This window comes from Microcaecilia unicolor, chromosome 5, assembly GCF_901765095.1.
Source record: "Microcaecilia unicolor chromosome 5, aMicUni1.1, whole genome shotgun sequence".
Taxonomy (NCBI): domain Eukaryota; kingdom Metazoa; phylum Chordata; class Amphibia; order Gymnophiona; family Siphonopidae; genus Microcaecilia; species Microcaecilia unicolor.
This window is the reverse complement of record NC_044035.1, coordinates 122,774,608-122,792,402: the sequence shown is the minus strand read 5'-3', so window position 1 is coordinate 122,792,402 and position 17,795 is coordinate 122,774,608. Positions and strand designations below refer to the sequence as shown.

General features: G+C 39.9%; 1 protein-coding gene across 1 annotated transcript in view; it reads right to left on the bottom strand.

The window, feature by feature from the left end:
• Positions 1-5,208: 5,208 nt before the first annotated feature.
• Positions 5,209-17,795, bottom strand: part of ZMIZ1 (zinc finger MIZ-type containing 1) — a 1,052,488-nt gene continuing 1,039,901 nt past the window's right edge. The window contains 1 exon segment of the mRNA XM_030203240.1: positions 5,209-9,250. Within this exon segment, the coding sequence (XP_030059100.1) occupies positions 9,143-9,250 (108 nt within the window). The 3' untranslated portion in view covers positions 5,209-9,142.

The window sequence follows — 17,795 nt, the reverse complement described above, 5'->3', positions numbered from 1 at the left end:
AAATGGACTTGGAAAAATTCCGCATTTTTAGGTATAACTTGTCTGGAATGTTTTTACGTTTGGGGAGCGTGCCAGGTGCCCTTGACCTGGATTGGCCACTGTCGGTGACAGGATGCTGGGCTAGATGGACCTTTGGTCTTTCCCAGTATGGCACTACTTATGTACTTATGTACACGGTTAGTACACATGCTAATTGTAGGTGCGTTAAAAGGGCTAATGCGCCTTAGTAAACAGGGCCCCTAATCAGTTCTTTTTGCCAAGTTTCTTGCATTTGGGATATGTCTTAAGTAGTGTAGACCAGAAAAACTGGGTAGACTGCATGGGCTGGTTGGGCGTTAACTGCTGTGTTGTCATTCAGCCAAATAACCTAATTACTTGAATATTACCTGATGGTGTGCAGGGAATATTCAAAATGTGATCTATAACCAGTTTAACTACTGAGCTAGTCGGTCTTTACAAGTGATTAATTTGAGGGTTAATATTCAGTCTGTGCTAAAACAAAACAAAAACTACTGCAATTCCTGGCCTCCTTTAGTGCCCTATGCCAACTTACACTTCCTGGAGGTAGGCCAGAAGACACATACAGATATAGGAGATGGCTGCTGGAGCTCGTTGCAGCCATTTTGATGGAGAAGGCATGGACAGGAGTGACTGGGGATCACTCCTGCCTCATCTAGCCACAAAACCACCAGAAACTCTACGGTAAGTCCAGGGAGGGGAGGGGGGGTTACAGGTGGGTCTGGAAGGGGAGGGAGTGGGGGCTACCTTTGAGGGGGAGAGAGAGAATGAAATTTTGAAGGAGGAAACGGAGGAAGAAGTTTACCAAGGATAACTAAGACACTCCCTGACAATTATATCTCCCGTATATAGCATTGCTCATTCATAGGAAGGTGTAGTAAAGAAACCTTTTCCAGCATCTCAGTCATCACACCATACCAGTACTGCTTTAGGATATAAGTCAAAGCCAGTATTTTCTTTATGTTTTGCTTTGAGTAATGCTGCTGTTTCATAACTAATAGCTATACACAGCACAAGGCCCTTTCAAAGAACATCTGTTAACTTCTTCAATAATCTCTTATTTATTTTCTGACATTCAAGCTCTCACCCATATATTTCTGTTTAGATATCAGTTTATTTGACAAGTGAATATCTTAATTACAATTCTTGTCCTGTCTGCTTCTCACATCTGCTTCGCTCACAAGCTGGATGTTACCACTACAGCTCCTTGTGATCTTGGGCAAGTCCCTTAACTCTCCACTCCTCAGGTACAAACTCAGATTGTGAGCCCTCCAGGGACAAACAACAAAGAAACCTTACTGTATCTGACATTGCTACAATAGATTTCAGGCAATATATAAGGGGGGGGGGGGGAACCCTTAAGCACATCCAGACATCCCAATTACACTCTTCCCTAAAGAAGCTTCAAAAATATAAACACCTTACTCATCTTTCCTGAGAACCAAAACTTTCTCCCTTCAGTTTCCAGTCAATTGTCTCTTCCAAGGGCTGTTTTCCTTCTGCCTCACTCTGCCTGCTCTACTCTTCCTAGAGCAGTGCAACCAATCAAAAACTTGATTTTCTTTTGCAACATTCTACTACTACTGACTCCATGCAGCTTGCAAGCTCTTTACTGTAATGCCCATCTTGAAAACATTACCTGTTTCCCCCCCATGTTAGAACCATTTTCATAATATACATTTATTTATAGAAGCCCTTTACCCCCTCTTTTTAGTCCTCCAGATGACCTAGGGTTTATAGCCAACTGTCACAATCCAATTTGGTGACTAGAATGCCAATTGTGGAGGTGAAAAAAAGGCAAGGGGCTGCACAGACTTCCTGCAAGAGCTTGTTTAAAGTCCAGTATATGGAGGGATCTCTCAAGTGGATTCTTATGAGGTGTTGGACAAAACATATGAAGCACTATTTCCTCATTTTTGTGGAAAGGTGTTATCACTTTGGGTACAAACTTGGGATGAGTTCAGAGTGGAATCAGCTACCTCCTCCTCGGACCCACACACAGCCTCTCCGGGCTTACCTTAAAGTCTCTGGTGGTCTAGTGGCTAGTCAGGGTAGGAGCTAACCCCTGTTGTTCCTGCCCATCCTGTCTTTACTGTCAAAATTGCGAGACTGCTGCTGGAAGTCAGGCAGTCATTTTGAAATTGGAGCTCACATGGGCAGGAGTGATCTCCAGTTGTTCCTTCCCAAGCTGACTCCAATCTCAAAATGGTTGCCATGACCTCAAGTGGCAGTCTTGCGAGACTAGTGCTGGAGTTTGTGGTAGCCATTTTGATGGAGACAGCATGGGCAGGAGTGACTGGGGATCACTCTTGCCCCAACTAGCCACAAGACCACCAGGGACCCTATGGTAAGCCAAGGGTGGGGGGCTACAGTTGGGTCTGGCGAGGAAGGAGTGGGGGCTACCTTTGATGGGGAGAGAAGAGGTCTCTCCTTTTTCTCAAACCTCTTTATCACTAGAGGTCAAGAGAGAGAGAGAGAGAGAGAGAGAGAGAGAGAGAGAGAGAGAGAGAGAGATGTTGAACTACAGGGACACAGGGAGGGAAGGAAGAGAGGAGAAGAGATGTTGGACCATGGTAGGGGAGAGAGGTAGACATGATTTGCAAGACTGTTGCCTTCTGTGCCAGGAGTCACCAAACTGTTTACCTAGAGCTGATGCTGGGGCATGGGGTTGACATGGTGCCGGCATGTTGTTTATAGATGGTAGGGTGGTAGAAGGGAACTCATACTATGGATGGGAAAAAGGCCTAATGCTAGGGCTAGGAGAAGAGGGCTTGAAACAACACAGTGGCTGAGTATGGGACTAAATTGCAGATGCCAAAAGATGAGTGGTGGGGAATGGTTCTAATGCTGGGCCTGAGGGTAGGGGGCTGACACAGAGGATGGGGCTCACAACAAAGCAAGTGAGAGGTAGGCTTTGGGAGGTGGATCTGATGCAGGGACTAGGGGCTGATACAGAGATGGGATGGGTGAGAAGGGGTTCAGAGTGCAGGTAGGGAGGAAGAGAATGGAGCAGACTAGAGGGAAGAGGTCAGAATGAAAGAGGGAGGGAAGTAGTAAGAAGGTATCAGAATGAAGGAAGAAAAAGAGAAAAATAATTAAGGGGTACATCAATATAGAGAGGAATGGAAGATGGGAAAGAAAGAAGAAATAACAACAAGACTCTAGCAATGTAGAGAGGAATGGTAGACAGGCAAAGAAGGAAGAAAAAACAAGACCCTAGAAAAGAACTTAGATGAAGATGACACAAGAAAGTTGAAAGGAGAGGGTGGTACCATGGGGATCACTAAGTGACTGGACTATGTCGGCTTGAAATGTGCAGACCTCATATCTTTATACATAGTATGGAAGGAAATACATTTCTGCTTCTCCAGTGTTGCATTGCGTGCAGACATCCAAGAGTTCCTGTTCCTAGTCTGTGGTTGCTTATTCTGTTTTTGAAGCTGTCTGTATTTTGCAGGAGTGATAGAAGTGAGGTGTATTGTTGTTGCTTACTTTCTGTATAGGGGACTGTAGCAGTCTGGCTTGTTATGTTTTTCCAGCAGGAAGTATAATGGTATTCTCTAGGGTTGCTGTTTTTTCATAGGTAGTGTTGTTGCTATTTGATTCCTGGATGTTAGTGATGCTTTATTATGACAGATAATCTATATATATATATAAGGTTTGGAATGGGTTTTTTGTGGGGTTTGGTTACTGAAATTCTGAAAGGTCCCCTCACCCAGTTCTCCACTACCTTGGGAAAGATAGTGTTATAGGTACCCATCTCAGTATTTCTGCCCACGGCTCATTCAGAAGTGGAGAACCAAGAAATGACAGGACATTTGAGAGCCAGAAGCTTATCAATCCTCTGACCAAGGATGCTTGGAGTCCCATATGGTATAGATGATAAAAGTAGTTCAAGATGGTGTCAGATGGACATCAAAATAGGGTCATTCACAAAAAACCTTTTCCACATAAAACCACAGGTGTATTTGGTAGATGGTTTTCTTGCACTGATTAATATATCCTTAAAAGACTCTTGTAGAGTGGAGACTAAGTGCTGCTTGATTTCCAATCATTAAGGGCTGAGACAGGAATGGTGAAGGCAGCCCTTGCTTTAAGTAACTAACAATGGGAGTAATGGTAGCCTGCACAGGGCTGGAACTGTGAGCCCTTGTAGCAGATGGAACCAGTTCTGATGGGGAATTATGAAACTATTAGAATCAAGGTGAAACTTTGCAAGGTCTTTGCTGTGAGTGGAATGGGATTGCTCACCATTTGATCAGAATGAATTAATGAACAATAGAGCAGCAGCTTTGCATTTTTGTAGCTTGTAAAAGATTTGAGGGGTCCCTCAAACCCCTGATGACAGACTTGTCCAAATTCAGTCCTCGAGGGCCGCAAGCAGACTAGGTTTTCAAAAATCCCTAATGAATATGAGACAAATGAGAAACATCTGCATACAATGTATGTAATGGGCATGGAAATCTTTCTCATGCATATTCATTAAGGACATCCTGAAAACCTGGCCTGTTTGCAGCCTTTGAGAACTGAACTTGGACAAGCATGCTCGAAGATGTCCTATAGGGTTCTCTAATTCCAAGATCATTCATGTTGAAGAACTGGTTGTGAATGCCAGGGAGATATGCTGCCTGTATTTGGATGTGACTAGCTATGGCAAAGGTCGATCACAAGTTGTTATTCCTCTACCAATGGAGCAAATAACCTATGGTACTGGATTGAAGAAGTAGACTGGTGGTTAGTGTGGTGGCCCGAGAACATGGGCAGCTGGGTTCGATTCGCACTGCAGCTAATTGTGACTTTGGGCGAGTCACTTAACCCTCCACTGCCCCAGGTACAAAATAAATACCTGTATACAATGTAAACCACTTTGTAATCCTAGAAAGGCGGTATATCAAGTTCCAATCTTTTTCCCTTTTACTAGTTAGTGACTCTTGTGGTAAACTATGCTACAGTAAAATGTCATATTTTACCACAACTTTTAACAACTTCTCCCCTAAATCCTCTCAGTTCCTGACAAAATGTTTTCACTGACAGCTTTGTGGCTAGAAGACTGCTAGTGTTTAGTATCAGAACAATAGTTACCATGATGGAACTACTAAAAAATGCAGTTTAAGGTACTTGACATTTTCACAATAAAAACACAATTAAAAAAAAAAGTTAAGATTTACAGAAGGCTGCTAACTAGAAAAATCTTGATTTTCCAAATTTATTTAGGAAAAAAAAACATGGGCAAATGAGATACTTCAGTGTTACAACAGAGTATATAAATGTGTAGCAATAGTCAAATAATTTGATTTTTAAATACAAAATAACCACATGAACACCTAATATACAGGTTTCATCTGAATACATATTTATTAGATAAATATTAGGTTGTCACATCTAACTACATACAGTTTTGCAAGACTAAAAATCACAATTAGTTTTTTTTTTCTGACCAGTTTAAAATATGAAATGATTGCATTGTACATACAATGTACAAACAAAAGACATTTTTGCATGTGTTAATTCAGATTGTACCCTTTTTTTGTAATTCTCATCTGATTATGATATCAAAAATTTTACAAAGTATGAATTTGGTTACAATCTTTTTTCTCTGTTGTATTATCCCCTTATTTTCTTCATTATTTCATAGCACCTTAAAAATACACAGGTGATAGACTAATACACTGAAGCTAAATATTACATGTAGGTAAAAAAAAAAAAAAAAAAGAAACCAAAAGAAAAAAAAAAAGTATTTTTTTTCCAAGGAGGGTCCGAGTATAATACATAAGTGAAATAAGTGTGGAGACATCACAAACGCTAACGAACAAGGATTCATTTTCCACACAAGATGTAGCTGCAAGCCGTATTTTTTTTCCCATTTTTTCCTTTTTTTGTAAAATACAAAAACAAACAATGCACATTCCAAGGAAAATGAATGCATTTCTGTTAAGATGTCTGTATTTATCATTTACATATGTACATGATGATGTCCCTTGGTTCTCTGCTACAGGCATTTAGATGTCCCCTTCTGTCAGTTCTCAATAATGCCTCGGGCAGCAGAGCTGTAGGTCTTGCTGGGTTCTTTCCCAGATCGATTTCCAGAAAGGGAGTAAGGAGGGGCAGAAAAACAAAACTATTGGGAATCTGACACACTATTAAAGCTTAAAAAACTGCAATGAATTATTTTTGGTAGATCTTTTTCTCCTCTCATTTTAAGTTGGCAGTGAACATTTCACAGTTAACTATTTTCCTCCACTAAATTATTAAATCTACTTCAGTCTAGCTCTGCACTACAGGATCCCCACACAAAAAATGCTGGTGAAACCTAGAACCGTACAATGACTAGTCACTCACTCTTAAAGAAACTGCTACTTCAGTGTCACATACCCATAATCCATATCACGATACAACCTGTGCTTTCCTGCAGTGTTATTTTCAATTGGACTATGCTGCAAGGCAGGTTAGTGTTTAACCAAGGAAAATTTACTGCAATTATATTTTGAATTTTCGCAGGCATCTTTTTAAAAAGGTTATGTCAAGTTGGTACCTGCAGTGTTTTCTAGCATAGACTGCTTGTGTTCAGTTAAACTGAAGAACAAGAGCAGAGAGTTACTAATTCATTCAGCTACTCAAGCAACAATACAAGGAAAATAATCTATGCGATTCCAATTACTGCATTTAAATAAATCAGTCCATAGTGAAGAGGATTCTTACTGCTGTGATCAGTGGTTAAATATCCAAGGGCAATGCAAAGTCCTTTTTATGTGATCTGCCCATGCAAATGACACCACCTATGAAGGATGCAGAAATCACACATGGGTTGAGAGACTATTACAAATAGATGTGTATGACAAGCACATTACAACCGGAAAAAAAATGATCTCTCAGACTCTGGCAATATCTCTACCATACTAACATATGATTGAGTCACAGTGAAGTATCTAACCAGGTTGGGGGGGGGGGGGGGGGGTCCTTCAGGAGAAAAATACAAACTTTCAGGTCTGCTTAAAAATAAACACAGCTATGAGCAATGAATGATCACAAGTTAATATCCCATGTGTGTCAAGTGGATTTGTAATATATATATTGTACCTCATGGATGTTGTGTATATTTCTTTGCTATGCAAGTATTATGCATATGGTTTTATGTACTGCAATTATCAATACATTTGAGATCCTGGGTTAATTTATCGCTAAAATACAAATATATACCCCTCCACAAAAAAAAAAATCAAAACCAAACCTAACCAATAAAAAGAGGCTCCCCTTATTCTGAAGAACCCTCAGTTAAAAAGGGACACATTTATCAGACAAGGTATTTAAAAACACCAAAGGATTACGAATCCAAGTCATGAAAATGTCAAATATTATCAAAGACATTACTAAAATATTCACAAAACATATTTACAATAGCAGTTTTTTTTCCTTTTAAAATAATTGATTTTGCATACTGAACAGCGCTTTCTTAAAATTCATTAAAACTTGTAATAAGAAAGAAAACTGATGGTAACATCTCTAGAACCAGCTACAGTTCCTTTTCTGCTACCAAAAATAGAAGAAAAAAATTTTATTTCCTGTATAACCCACAGTGAATGTGACACTGCTGGCAGAATGAGGCATGCACAGCAGTAGTGAGAATTTTTAATTCTTTTGTGGTTTTTTTTTTTTAAATAAAAAAAATAGTAAAGAATTTACAAATTCAACTTTGGTGACAAAAAGCAAATCCATACATGTCATGCCATTTACAGCACAGCGAGGAAAATATATGCATTAAGATGGGTATTAACAAAAATGGTTTTTTTGATTGTGGGGGGGGGGGGGGGGGACTTAGTCGGCATTTACACTTGAATTTTGGATGTTCAAGGCGAGAGAATATTTTAAAAATGGAGAAGGAGGAAGGCCGGATTTGGTAAACGTATCCTTCAGGAGGGCAAGGTTGGCACACATGCACGTCTTTACATGACAACTGTACATAACTTATCAGATACAGAGAGGCAAACAGCACAAAGTGGGCACAGAAGCAACAAGAGCAGCTCATGCAGGAGAAGCAACCATACACGAAGCACAGACCACAGGGGCAAGACAGAGACCGTGGCACCAAGATCTATGGATGATGGTTAAGAATATTTGAGCTAAGTTTTCACTTCTTTCTGTTCTAGTATTGTTTAAAGTAAAAAACATGTCTCTCCCGGAAGCTGAAAGAACAGACTGGATAATATATAATTACTTGTACAAAAAAACCCCCACAGACAACAAATAGTTTTCTGTCCATTCTCAATGCCCCTTTTTCCAGCTTATAAAACATTTGCTAGGAAAGACGTATTTTTGTCCATCATGCAGTGGGCTCTTCCCTGCTTCCACCGGTCTCCCATCTATTGATTTGTGCAGTGAACAGCTAAGGAAAGCTGACAGCTCCTGATGATGAAGATGGTTTTGATTTTTCCCTATCACAAACAGCAAACCAAAAGAATCAGTTTCAAAGGCTTTTTTTGAGTCCTTGCATCTGACTAACTGGATCCCATCTGAACATGTACAAAAACTTCTTATGGTTTATACACATTGGTATAATATTTATAAACAGATAATTCCCCGCATGGCTCCCTGAATCACTTCTACCAGATTTACTTTTTTTATTTGATGAAGTTGGGCTTTAATTCTCTCAACTTTTAGTATTGTTATGACCATAGATATGTTTATTCCTTATTCCTCAGACACAAGTCAGCTGGAGAAGTTACAGTTCACAAGTGGAAGAACACCGGTCAGGACATTTAGATACTGCTCAGCTAGGGCAGCTCTATTTTTTTTCTTGCTTTGTAACATGTTTACCACTATGACTCTGAATTGTCTTCTTTCTACATACAAATGTAAAAATATATAGATATATATTTTCCACATTTGTATCACTGTGTATGGTTTCTTATGACATACTCAAGTGGTCTTGCAGATATCTGTCATATGTGTTCTCCATTTTCACATCCATGAAGTTTACAGAAACACGTCCTTGAGATGAAGGAATCCGAGTGTGCACCATTTAATCTATTTCGCCAAGTTTTGGTGAGAGACACAATGAGTGAATGTTGGGGGATGGTATCCTCATTGAGTGGCTACACCGTACAACTTGAGCGGAGCATGTCGGACTTCAGTTGTTCTCAAAGAGAGAGAGGAGGTCGTCATTGCTATTGCTCGGCAAATCTGGTGGATCCAAGTAAGAAAGGAGCTCATCTGGGTTTGTGAGTTCTGGAAGTAGCTGGAAGGGAAGACAAAGATAGGAAAATTGAGCAAGAACATAAAAGTATGCAGATGAAGGCACATTTCACTAGATGCTTCAGTTATACGAAAAGTGCATTCAAATGAAATATGCAGATCTATCATATGATGATTATTCAACTATTTTTTAAATTCATAATAGGCTAATGAAATGCATTCAAATTTTTCTTTCTAATCACAGAACACTGAAAGCATGCTCTCCCAGAAATACCGTATAGAGGGGCCCTTTTACTAAGCTGTAGTAAAGGGCCCTCTAGTAGTGGTGGGGGCCATTTTTCCCACCAGGGCACTTTTAACTGCAGCGGTTAAAAAGCCTCCTCCCACAAAAAAAAAATGGCCATGCGATAAGATTGCCAAAAAAAAAATGGCCATGCAGCAGGGAGCACTTACCTCCACCCATTGAGGTGGAGGTAAGGGCTCCCGTAGTAACCTGACGGTAACTGGGCAGCACGCAGTTGTGCCCAATTACCGCTGGGTTAGCGCCATGGTAAAATTTCTAAAAATATTTTCCGGCATGCGCTCAAGCCAGAACTTCCACCAGCAGCCACACTGGGCCAGTGGTAGTTCCGGGTTGCCATGTGGCAAACCTTTCGTAAAAGGGCCCCACATTTTACCAATTACACCAGGATCCTACCCACACAGATCTGTTACCTCTTGTGGGGAATTTGGATGTCTCTCTAGAGCTTTAACATATAGCATTTTGGCAGTAGGCCTCTCTGGGTTTTTTGACTCAAAGGGGTGAGTTAAGGTCATTTGCTTCCCTTTAACAAATCCCGGGGAAGCAAAATGTGGATTTGTTTGCTTATCTGCAGGTCTCACACTGTATCAACAGGATATTGAAAAAATAATGTTTTTGGGATATTGTTGGTACTCTAGACAGCTTCTATGGCCCCTCTGGTCAGTTGCACATTTCAGATTCCGCCCTTTATAAATTATTTGATACACTATCTCCATTGAAGAATTATGATTCCATTATAACTAAATGGAATGCAGAACTTGGGGTGTGTCTACGAAGGGCCAATTTGACTGTAGCGATATGCCAAATCCCATCGATGACACACAATGCACTTCATAGGGAATACCAGTTTCATATACTTACTAGAGCATATTTTTCTCAGAAGCAAGCATTTTATGCTAGATGTGCTGCTTCTGCTCAATATTCTAAATGTGGTACCACTGAAAATACACTGTCACATGCGTTTTGGCACTGCTCCCTGGTACAATGGTATGGAGCAGACGGCTTCTTGAAACCTTACTGGAGAATCTTTTCTCCACTGGGTATTGTTTTTGTCAAATGGGTCTTGCTCTATAAGACATGTCTAATTGGCAAAAAATGTATCTTGCAATATTGGATGATGGAACGGTTACCTACATTTTGGTACTGGAAGAGTATGTTTCACACCTTATTGATAATGGAGGCTTGAGATGCATGTTTAACAGCAAAACGCAAGAAGCATTTCTGGGCCATTTGTGAACCTTATATTCAGTCTCTTCCACCCAGAACCCGTAGTCTCATTCTTAATGATTTGAATCTGTAATTAGGAATATTGTAGAACCTTATGGTGGGTGGGGTGGGGGGGTGGGAGGGTTTTCTGGGGTTTAGCAGTTTCATTGGTGGATATCTACTGTTTATCCTTTGCTGTTGGGTGAGGGTCATTAGACTACAGGCTCTCCACCATGTTTTGGACAAGCTGTTGTTTGTATTTCCTGCCTCACTGATCTGTTTCACATGTTCGTATTCGTAAAACTTTAATAAAAATGATTGAAAATAAATGAGTTCAATTCCCACTTCAGGCACAGGCAGCTCCTTGTGACTCTGGGCAAGTCACTTAACCCTCCATTGCCCCATGTAAGCCGCATTGAGCCTGCCATGAGTGGGAAAGCGCGGGGTACAAATGTAACAAAAAATATATATATATTAACCTGTATATGCTTTCCAAATTAAAGATGGTCCTCAACTAAGAATCATTCGGAATGGCTTGTTAGAAAAAAAAAAGAAAGAAAATCCTTCATTGGAACCAAAGGAATTCAGCTACACAGTAAAATTTGCTATTTTGTTGGCATATTATTTTTTAAATTATTTTGGAATGGTGCACCAGTACTGGAAAGGCACAGAAGCCAAATAAATCTAAATTAAAATGCTGAACTCTGGATCTATTTGCAAATAAGCCTATCTTAGGTGGTGCATATTACCATAGTGTAACCCCTTATACTACACAAGCTATAGGTGTCCTTTTATGAAGGTGTGCTAACAGATTTATTGCGTGCTAAATGATAAGGCACCCATTTATATTTCTAAGGGTGTCTTATCATTAGTGTATGCGAATGATTAGCGCACCTTAGTAAATGGACCCCATAGTGGAATACACATTCGGTGGGTAATTTTATTGTTATTTTCATGTAGATGTGGGCACATATATGTATGACCTCTTTTAAAATACTGACCAGTGCAAAATGCAAACACTGACACGTGGTGTGTATTTTGCTGGTACAAGGATGGAGTTTGGATGGAGTGACCATGTGTGTGCATAGACTATAGAATATGTTAAATCTATATGTATACTTACAAATTATAGGCACAGATATATACACCTGTGTATGTGTCTGCATTAGCAATCTAGGTGTTATTTCCGTTACTTATGCTAGTATTTTATAAAGACAAGTTGGCACGTACTTGTCTATGTAAGATTGATTTAAAATAGGCACATGAAAATGCATTTATATTAGGTGTCCCCTTATAAAATTACCCTCTACAAGAATATAAATGTGTGTGTCCATATCTCCTCCTTGTCTGTTGCTCTTCTTTTAATGGCACTTGTGTCCCACTGAATAGAGAAGAATCATTCCTTTGAGGACTACAGGTTTTAGATTTTAGCCAGCCCGGGATCTCTTTCATGATTTATTTGCATTTTTAAGTCACAATGGACATTTTGTTTTAACGGCTTTTTTCATGTTGTCAAAATTTAATAATTTTTATAGGATGTAAAAGAGGAAGTTGTGCCTTTCATGTGGATATATTTTTTTTTTCTAAAACAAAGCTTTATAAGTATTTTTTGTCACAGTCGCCATCTTGGATTGCTGTTTTTAAAAGCTTATTTGAGTTGGTTTAAATGGCATTTAAAAAATATTTTTAGATAACCTTGAGTGGTCTAAAAGTTGCTTTAATAGTTGTATTATTTTTATGTTTTTCAATGTTTTTGAAGTTGTTTTCAGCCTCATTGTTTTACATATCTGCCTCCACAATTTCTTTCCTTCAGGACTTAGTAGACCATTTGTCTACTTGTTTCTTGAGACATATCTTTGATACTGCATACTTTGCAGATGGGCATTCACATGGGTGGAAACTGGGCAGATCGCGCACACACAGCGAACTTACAGAACACTGTAAGTTGAGCGTATATTTCCACAATCTAGGTGTGAATTTTTACACCAGCGCTATGGCTGGCTTAAGCACTCACACTGAAAAAAATGATGTGTGAATATACCTGGTTATGACAATATTCTACAAAGGGGAAGTAGAAACCAATTTCCTTTACAGAATAGGTATTCTAATAGACATCCCTTATTGAATTGCCCTCAATATGTCCATGTACCTACTTTGTACATACCTATATATCCTTTGGTGGTTTTTATAAGAACCTGCATGAATATGTATAATGGTTTATGGTTTATTCAGTATTTACTGTACCGCACTTAATGCAACTGTAGAGCAAAGCAGTGTACAATCAAAATCTTAAATTATCAAACAGAAAAGAAGTTATGAGAAAAGGACAGAGCCACAAAGGACAGGCTCACATATAGAATTAAAACAAATCAAACACTTAAAATAACACTCAATTTCTCAATGCTGTACTACATGTTCAAGTTCCTTGTAAAATAATCCCCAATGTCTTTCCAAGTTGTGTCCCATGACATTATGAAGTATCGCTATTACTCCCTAACAGTATGGCTGAAGAACAATCACCAGTGGTAGATGTCTTAAAGCAGTCAAAATGCTAACACTATATTTAACACGCATAGCAATTCCCTTGGAAATCAAAGAAGCACAACTCTCCACCAAAAATGACACTAGCACTTTACAGCATCTTAAACTCTCAGAAGTACTCCATCATCATCTTGAGAATCTAAAATCCAATGAGGCAATTTTTTTTGGCTTTGTGTCCACATCTGTTAGTCTTATTTTGTCATTATTTAGGGGTGAATTCTATATATGGTGCTGAAAAAAGAGCTATTCTATAAGCCACGCTTAAAGTGCGGTTTATAGAATAGAGCTTACTCCCAGGACTCGCACCTAACTTCAGGAATGGCCATTTGAACCAACAGAATAACGCCCATTAGTGGTGTCAATCTCATGTATAAATGCTATTATTCTATAATTTATATGCACAATTAGGACTAGATTCAGCAAATCGCGTGGAAAAAAGTATGTCGAGCACTATTCTATAAATATTCAGAGAATAGCACCTAATCTGCACCTAACTTAACCTGCATTTACGTCTGCTGAAACCAGGTGTAAACGCCGGCGCCTAAATAAGGTGCACATTGAGAGTATTCTATAAAAATGCATATAACTCATGGGAATGCCAGAGAAGCGCCCCCTAAACATACCCATTTGAAATTGCATGCAATAAGAGTTACACGCACATCGCTGTAGAATACGATTCACACATAAATCCTAATTAAGGCCAATTACTTGTTAGTTGTTAGCAGCCAATTACTGGGAGTGATTGGCTCATTAATCAATTAAGTTGCAAATGCAAATTGGCTATGCGCGCTGATTTGCAAGTGCAACTTTAGTCGCCATATATAGAATCTAGACATTACTGCCCATCTTTAGATGCCAATTTATAGAATTGCCCTTTAAATAATTTCAGCTGGTTTTGTTATTATTTGTAGTCACTGCTGCAAACCGTCCTCTATTTTTTTATTTATAATTTCAATTTATTTCTCCCATCAAAAAGGCTCATGGTGGTTAGATTTCTATAGGAACATAAGTTACAATTTTGACATACAACTACAAAACTTCATAGAACTAAAATTCCACTTCAACCCAAAACGAAAATTAGTAACCCTTTGTTATCCTTCCTGGGGAAAAGCTTGCTCAAAGAGCCATATTTTGTGCATTGTTTGAAACCCCAAGCATAGCTCGGACATTTGAAAGATGAATGAGAGTAAATTCACAGGGATGGAAAAACACATGAAAATGCACTTCCTTTGGACCTGACACACATTTACAGGAGATCTTGAGTGGAGAACAGCGAGTGTCCAGGCACAGGAGACAAATTGAAACAAATATTGTATAGCCTCTAACTTCAAGATCCTAAAGACCACAGCAAGCACATTTATTTATTGACTGATTAGAATTTAACAACTGCCTTTATGAAGAGATTTTTATCTACAAGCAATGAAGTTTTTCTAATACAGGGGAAATGGGGTTCCTGGGCTTACTACTCCACAGAACTCACGGCATCGTATTTTGTATTAACTGCAAAAACCTCAACTGCCTCTTGGCATGCCAATATACAAAGAATTACAAAAGTCCACATTGGACCATGGCAGTAGCCTGCATCAAACTATGAAGATTCTTTAACTCATAAAGGGGGCACAGATTTTGGATTAAGTGAATCTGAGAGAACAAGGCCGTAATCACATTTGAGATATGTTTCTTCATATCTCCTGATCAAATGTGACCCCTAAAATCTGTGGCTCTGAATTTGAAGTGGCATCCCTTCCAAATGGAAAACAGGAGTGAGGCTATGTTTTTCCAGATGCTTAACCCACAAACATTCTGGCTTTTGCGCATTAACTTGTTTTGTCCTAACCAAATCTTATATTATTCAGGCAGCCTTGAAGTCTCGCCATATTTATCACTTGACTCCTTTCCCATCCTACAACATTTATATATATCATCCACATAGACGAAGAACAGTGAATTTCATTTTTTAATCACTTCACACAAATGCTATAGATAGATTTTAAAATTAAGGACCAGGCTGATCAATGGAGAATCCTTTATTTCTGAATACCATCTCTGCTTGAATGAGACCTAAGTGGTGGTGGGGATATTCTTGGAGGTGGCATCTTTGGGAGGGGAAATGCTGTTGGGTGGGTGTTCAAGAGGGGGCATTCCTCCTGAGGGCAGGGTGATGTCTGCTGATTCTGGTATCTTTTGCCCCAGGGGCTGTTGATGCGAAGACCTACTCTAAGGGCACAAGGATTAGTACTTAAAAGATAAGGGATCACAGAAAGAAGAGGACTAGAAAAAATATCTGTAAAAGATGTGAAAAATAGAGAAGGTTGTCAAGATAGAAAAGTTCTGAGCAGAAGAAAAGACAGGTAAGAGTATATAGCAAGTTGATCAGACTTTTTCAGGTATGCTGATGAACTGCAGGAGTGGGATTGTAAGACGGAGAAAAAAGGAGGAATGTGTAGAGGATGACAAGGAAAAAGCAAGACAAACATTTTAAAAAAATGAAGAAAAGATTGACAAAGAACAACAGATACTTATGAGAGTGAGGTAGATGCCACCTGCTTACAGAACAGAGTGTGGAATGGAAGTAGAAAAGCTAAAAGTAAACAAAGATATGGGGCCAACTAGGGCATATCCTAGGATATTAAGAGGGTACTTTGATAACATGCTGCCTAACTTGTGCAGCAGGTATAGCATTAAGTAAGGTCAGTTTTCTACCAGAAAATTCATGAAGACATTTACACGTTATTTCAGACATACAACTTTTTGACTCACGTGTGTAAACCTGTGCACATAAAGGTTTATCCAGCCTAATAGTCCAGGCAATTTTATAAAAGGCCATTTTTAAACATGTTACCTGCAGAAATGGATTTTAAAAATTACTCCTTAAAGAAGAATAAGAAATTCTGGTGGGTTCCCTATTCTGTTCAATTGATCTCTACAGAAGGGAATTGTGATAATGGAATAGATCAGGAACTTTCACTCTGTGGTGTGTAAATTAATGGAGACTCCACTAAAGGAAAGCGTATCCCTCGCAATACATGATCTGAGGCAGACTAAGTTTACTGAAGGAAACTCATGCCTGACAAATGCACTACATTTCTTTGACTGGCAGGCTTATTTTCAAAAGAGATCGCCGGCGATCTTCCAACACAAATTGGGAGATCGCTGGCAATCTCCTGAAACCGGCCAAATCGGTATAATCGGAAGCCGATTTTGGCCGGCTTCAACTGCTTTCTGTCGCAGAGCTGGTTAAATTTCAAGGGGGCGTGTCGGTAGGGTAGTGAAGGCGGGTTGGGGGCGTGCTCACAAGATGGCCGGCTTCGCCCGATAATGGAAAAAAAAAGCCAGGCTTGACGAGCATGTCGTCGGCTTTACTTGGACCCTTTTCTTTTCACGACCAAGCTTCATAAAGGAGCCCCAACTGACCAAATGACCACTGGAGGGAATCGGGGATGACCTCCCCTTACTCCTCCAGTGGTCACCAATCCCCTCCCACCCCCCCAAAAAAAAAAATCGAAGTGCTCATCAGGGACATCCTAAATCAAAACTATTTTTGCTCAGCTTTTTCAGTAGTACCAGTGGGATTTGAACCGGCCACCTCTGGATTACAAGACCAGTGCTCTAACCACTTGGCCACAGCTCCACTTCCTTGGATGCCCCTCCCTTTTCATTATGCCTCTTCAGGTCTTTCTCAGCCAATCACACACAGCTAAATGCGCTGTGATTGGCTGAGAGAACCCTGTCTGTGATTGGCTGAGAGAGACCTGAAGGGGCATATTCAAAAGGGAGGGGCATCCAAGGAAGTGGAGCTGTGGCCAAGTGGTTAGAGCACCGGTCTTGTAATCCAGAGACGGCTGGTTCAAATCCCACTGGTACTACTGAAAAAGCTGTCCCTGACGAGCACTTCAAATTTTTTTCCCAGGCCATCTGTAAACCCGGCAATCTCAACATTTGACCTAAATGTTGAGATTTAGCTGGCCCCAACCGTATTATCGAAAGAAAAGATGGCCAGCCATCTTTTTCAATAATATGGTTGGCACTGCCCCTTTGCGGAGCCGGCCCCAAAGATGGCCGGCGCCATTCGATTATTCCCCTCTGGGTGACCAGAGAACTTGATTGACAATATGCCCAGAATATCGGCAAAGCCCCTGATGCTGTCCCACATGAAAAGGCTTAAAAAGAGGAGAATTGTCAACATGTTTTTCCCAAATGTCTGACAACTGCCCTCCCTCCAGGTTGCTAAAACTATTTGTTCTGTAAAACAACGCATACACTTTTCTCCATAAGAAGATGAGGCACTCCCAGGGACATGTTTAGATTGAGGATAGAAAAGTACACATGTACCTTCAGAGCAAAAATCTCACTGCAGAGAAAGCAGACAAAGAGAGACCATGTCTCCTTTATATCTGTGGCAAGTTTAAAAGCAAAAGCACCAGGGGAAAAATTGCCTTTATGCAGGTGACACAAAGATCTGTAGTGGACACTACTGAGACGACAGACAGAATGACAAGTGATCTGAGAAAGCTCCAAGAGTGGTTGAGTGCTTGGCGAT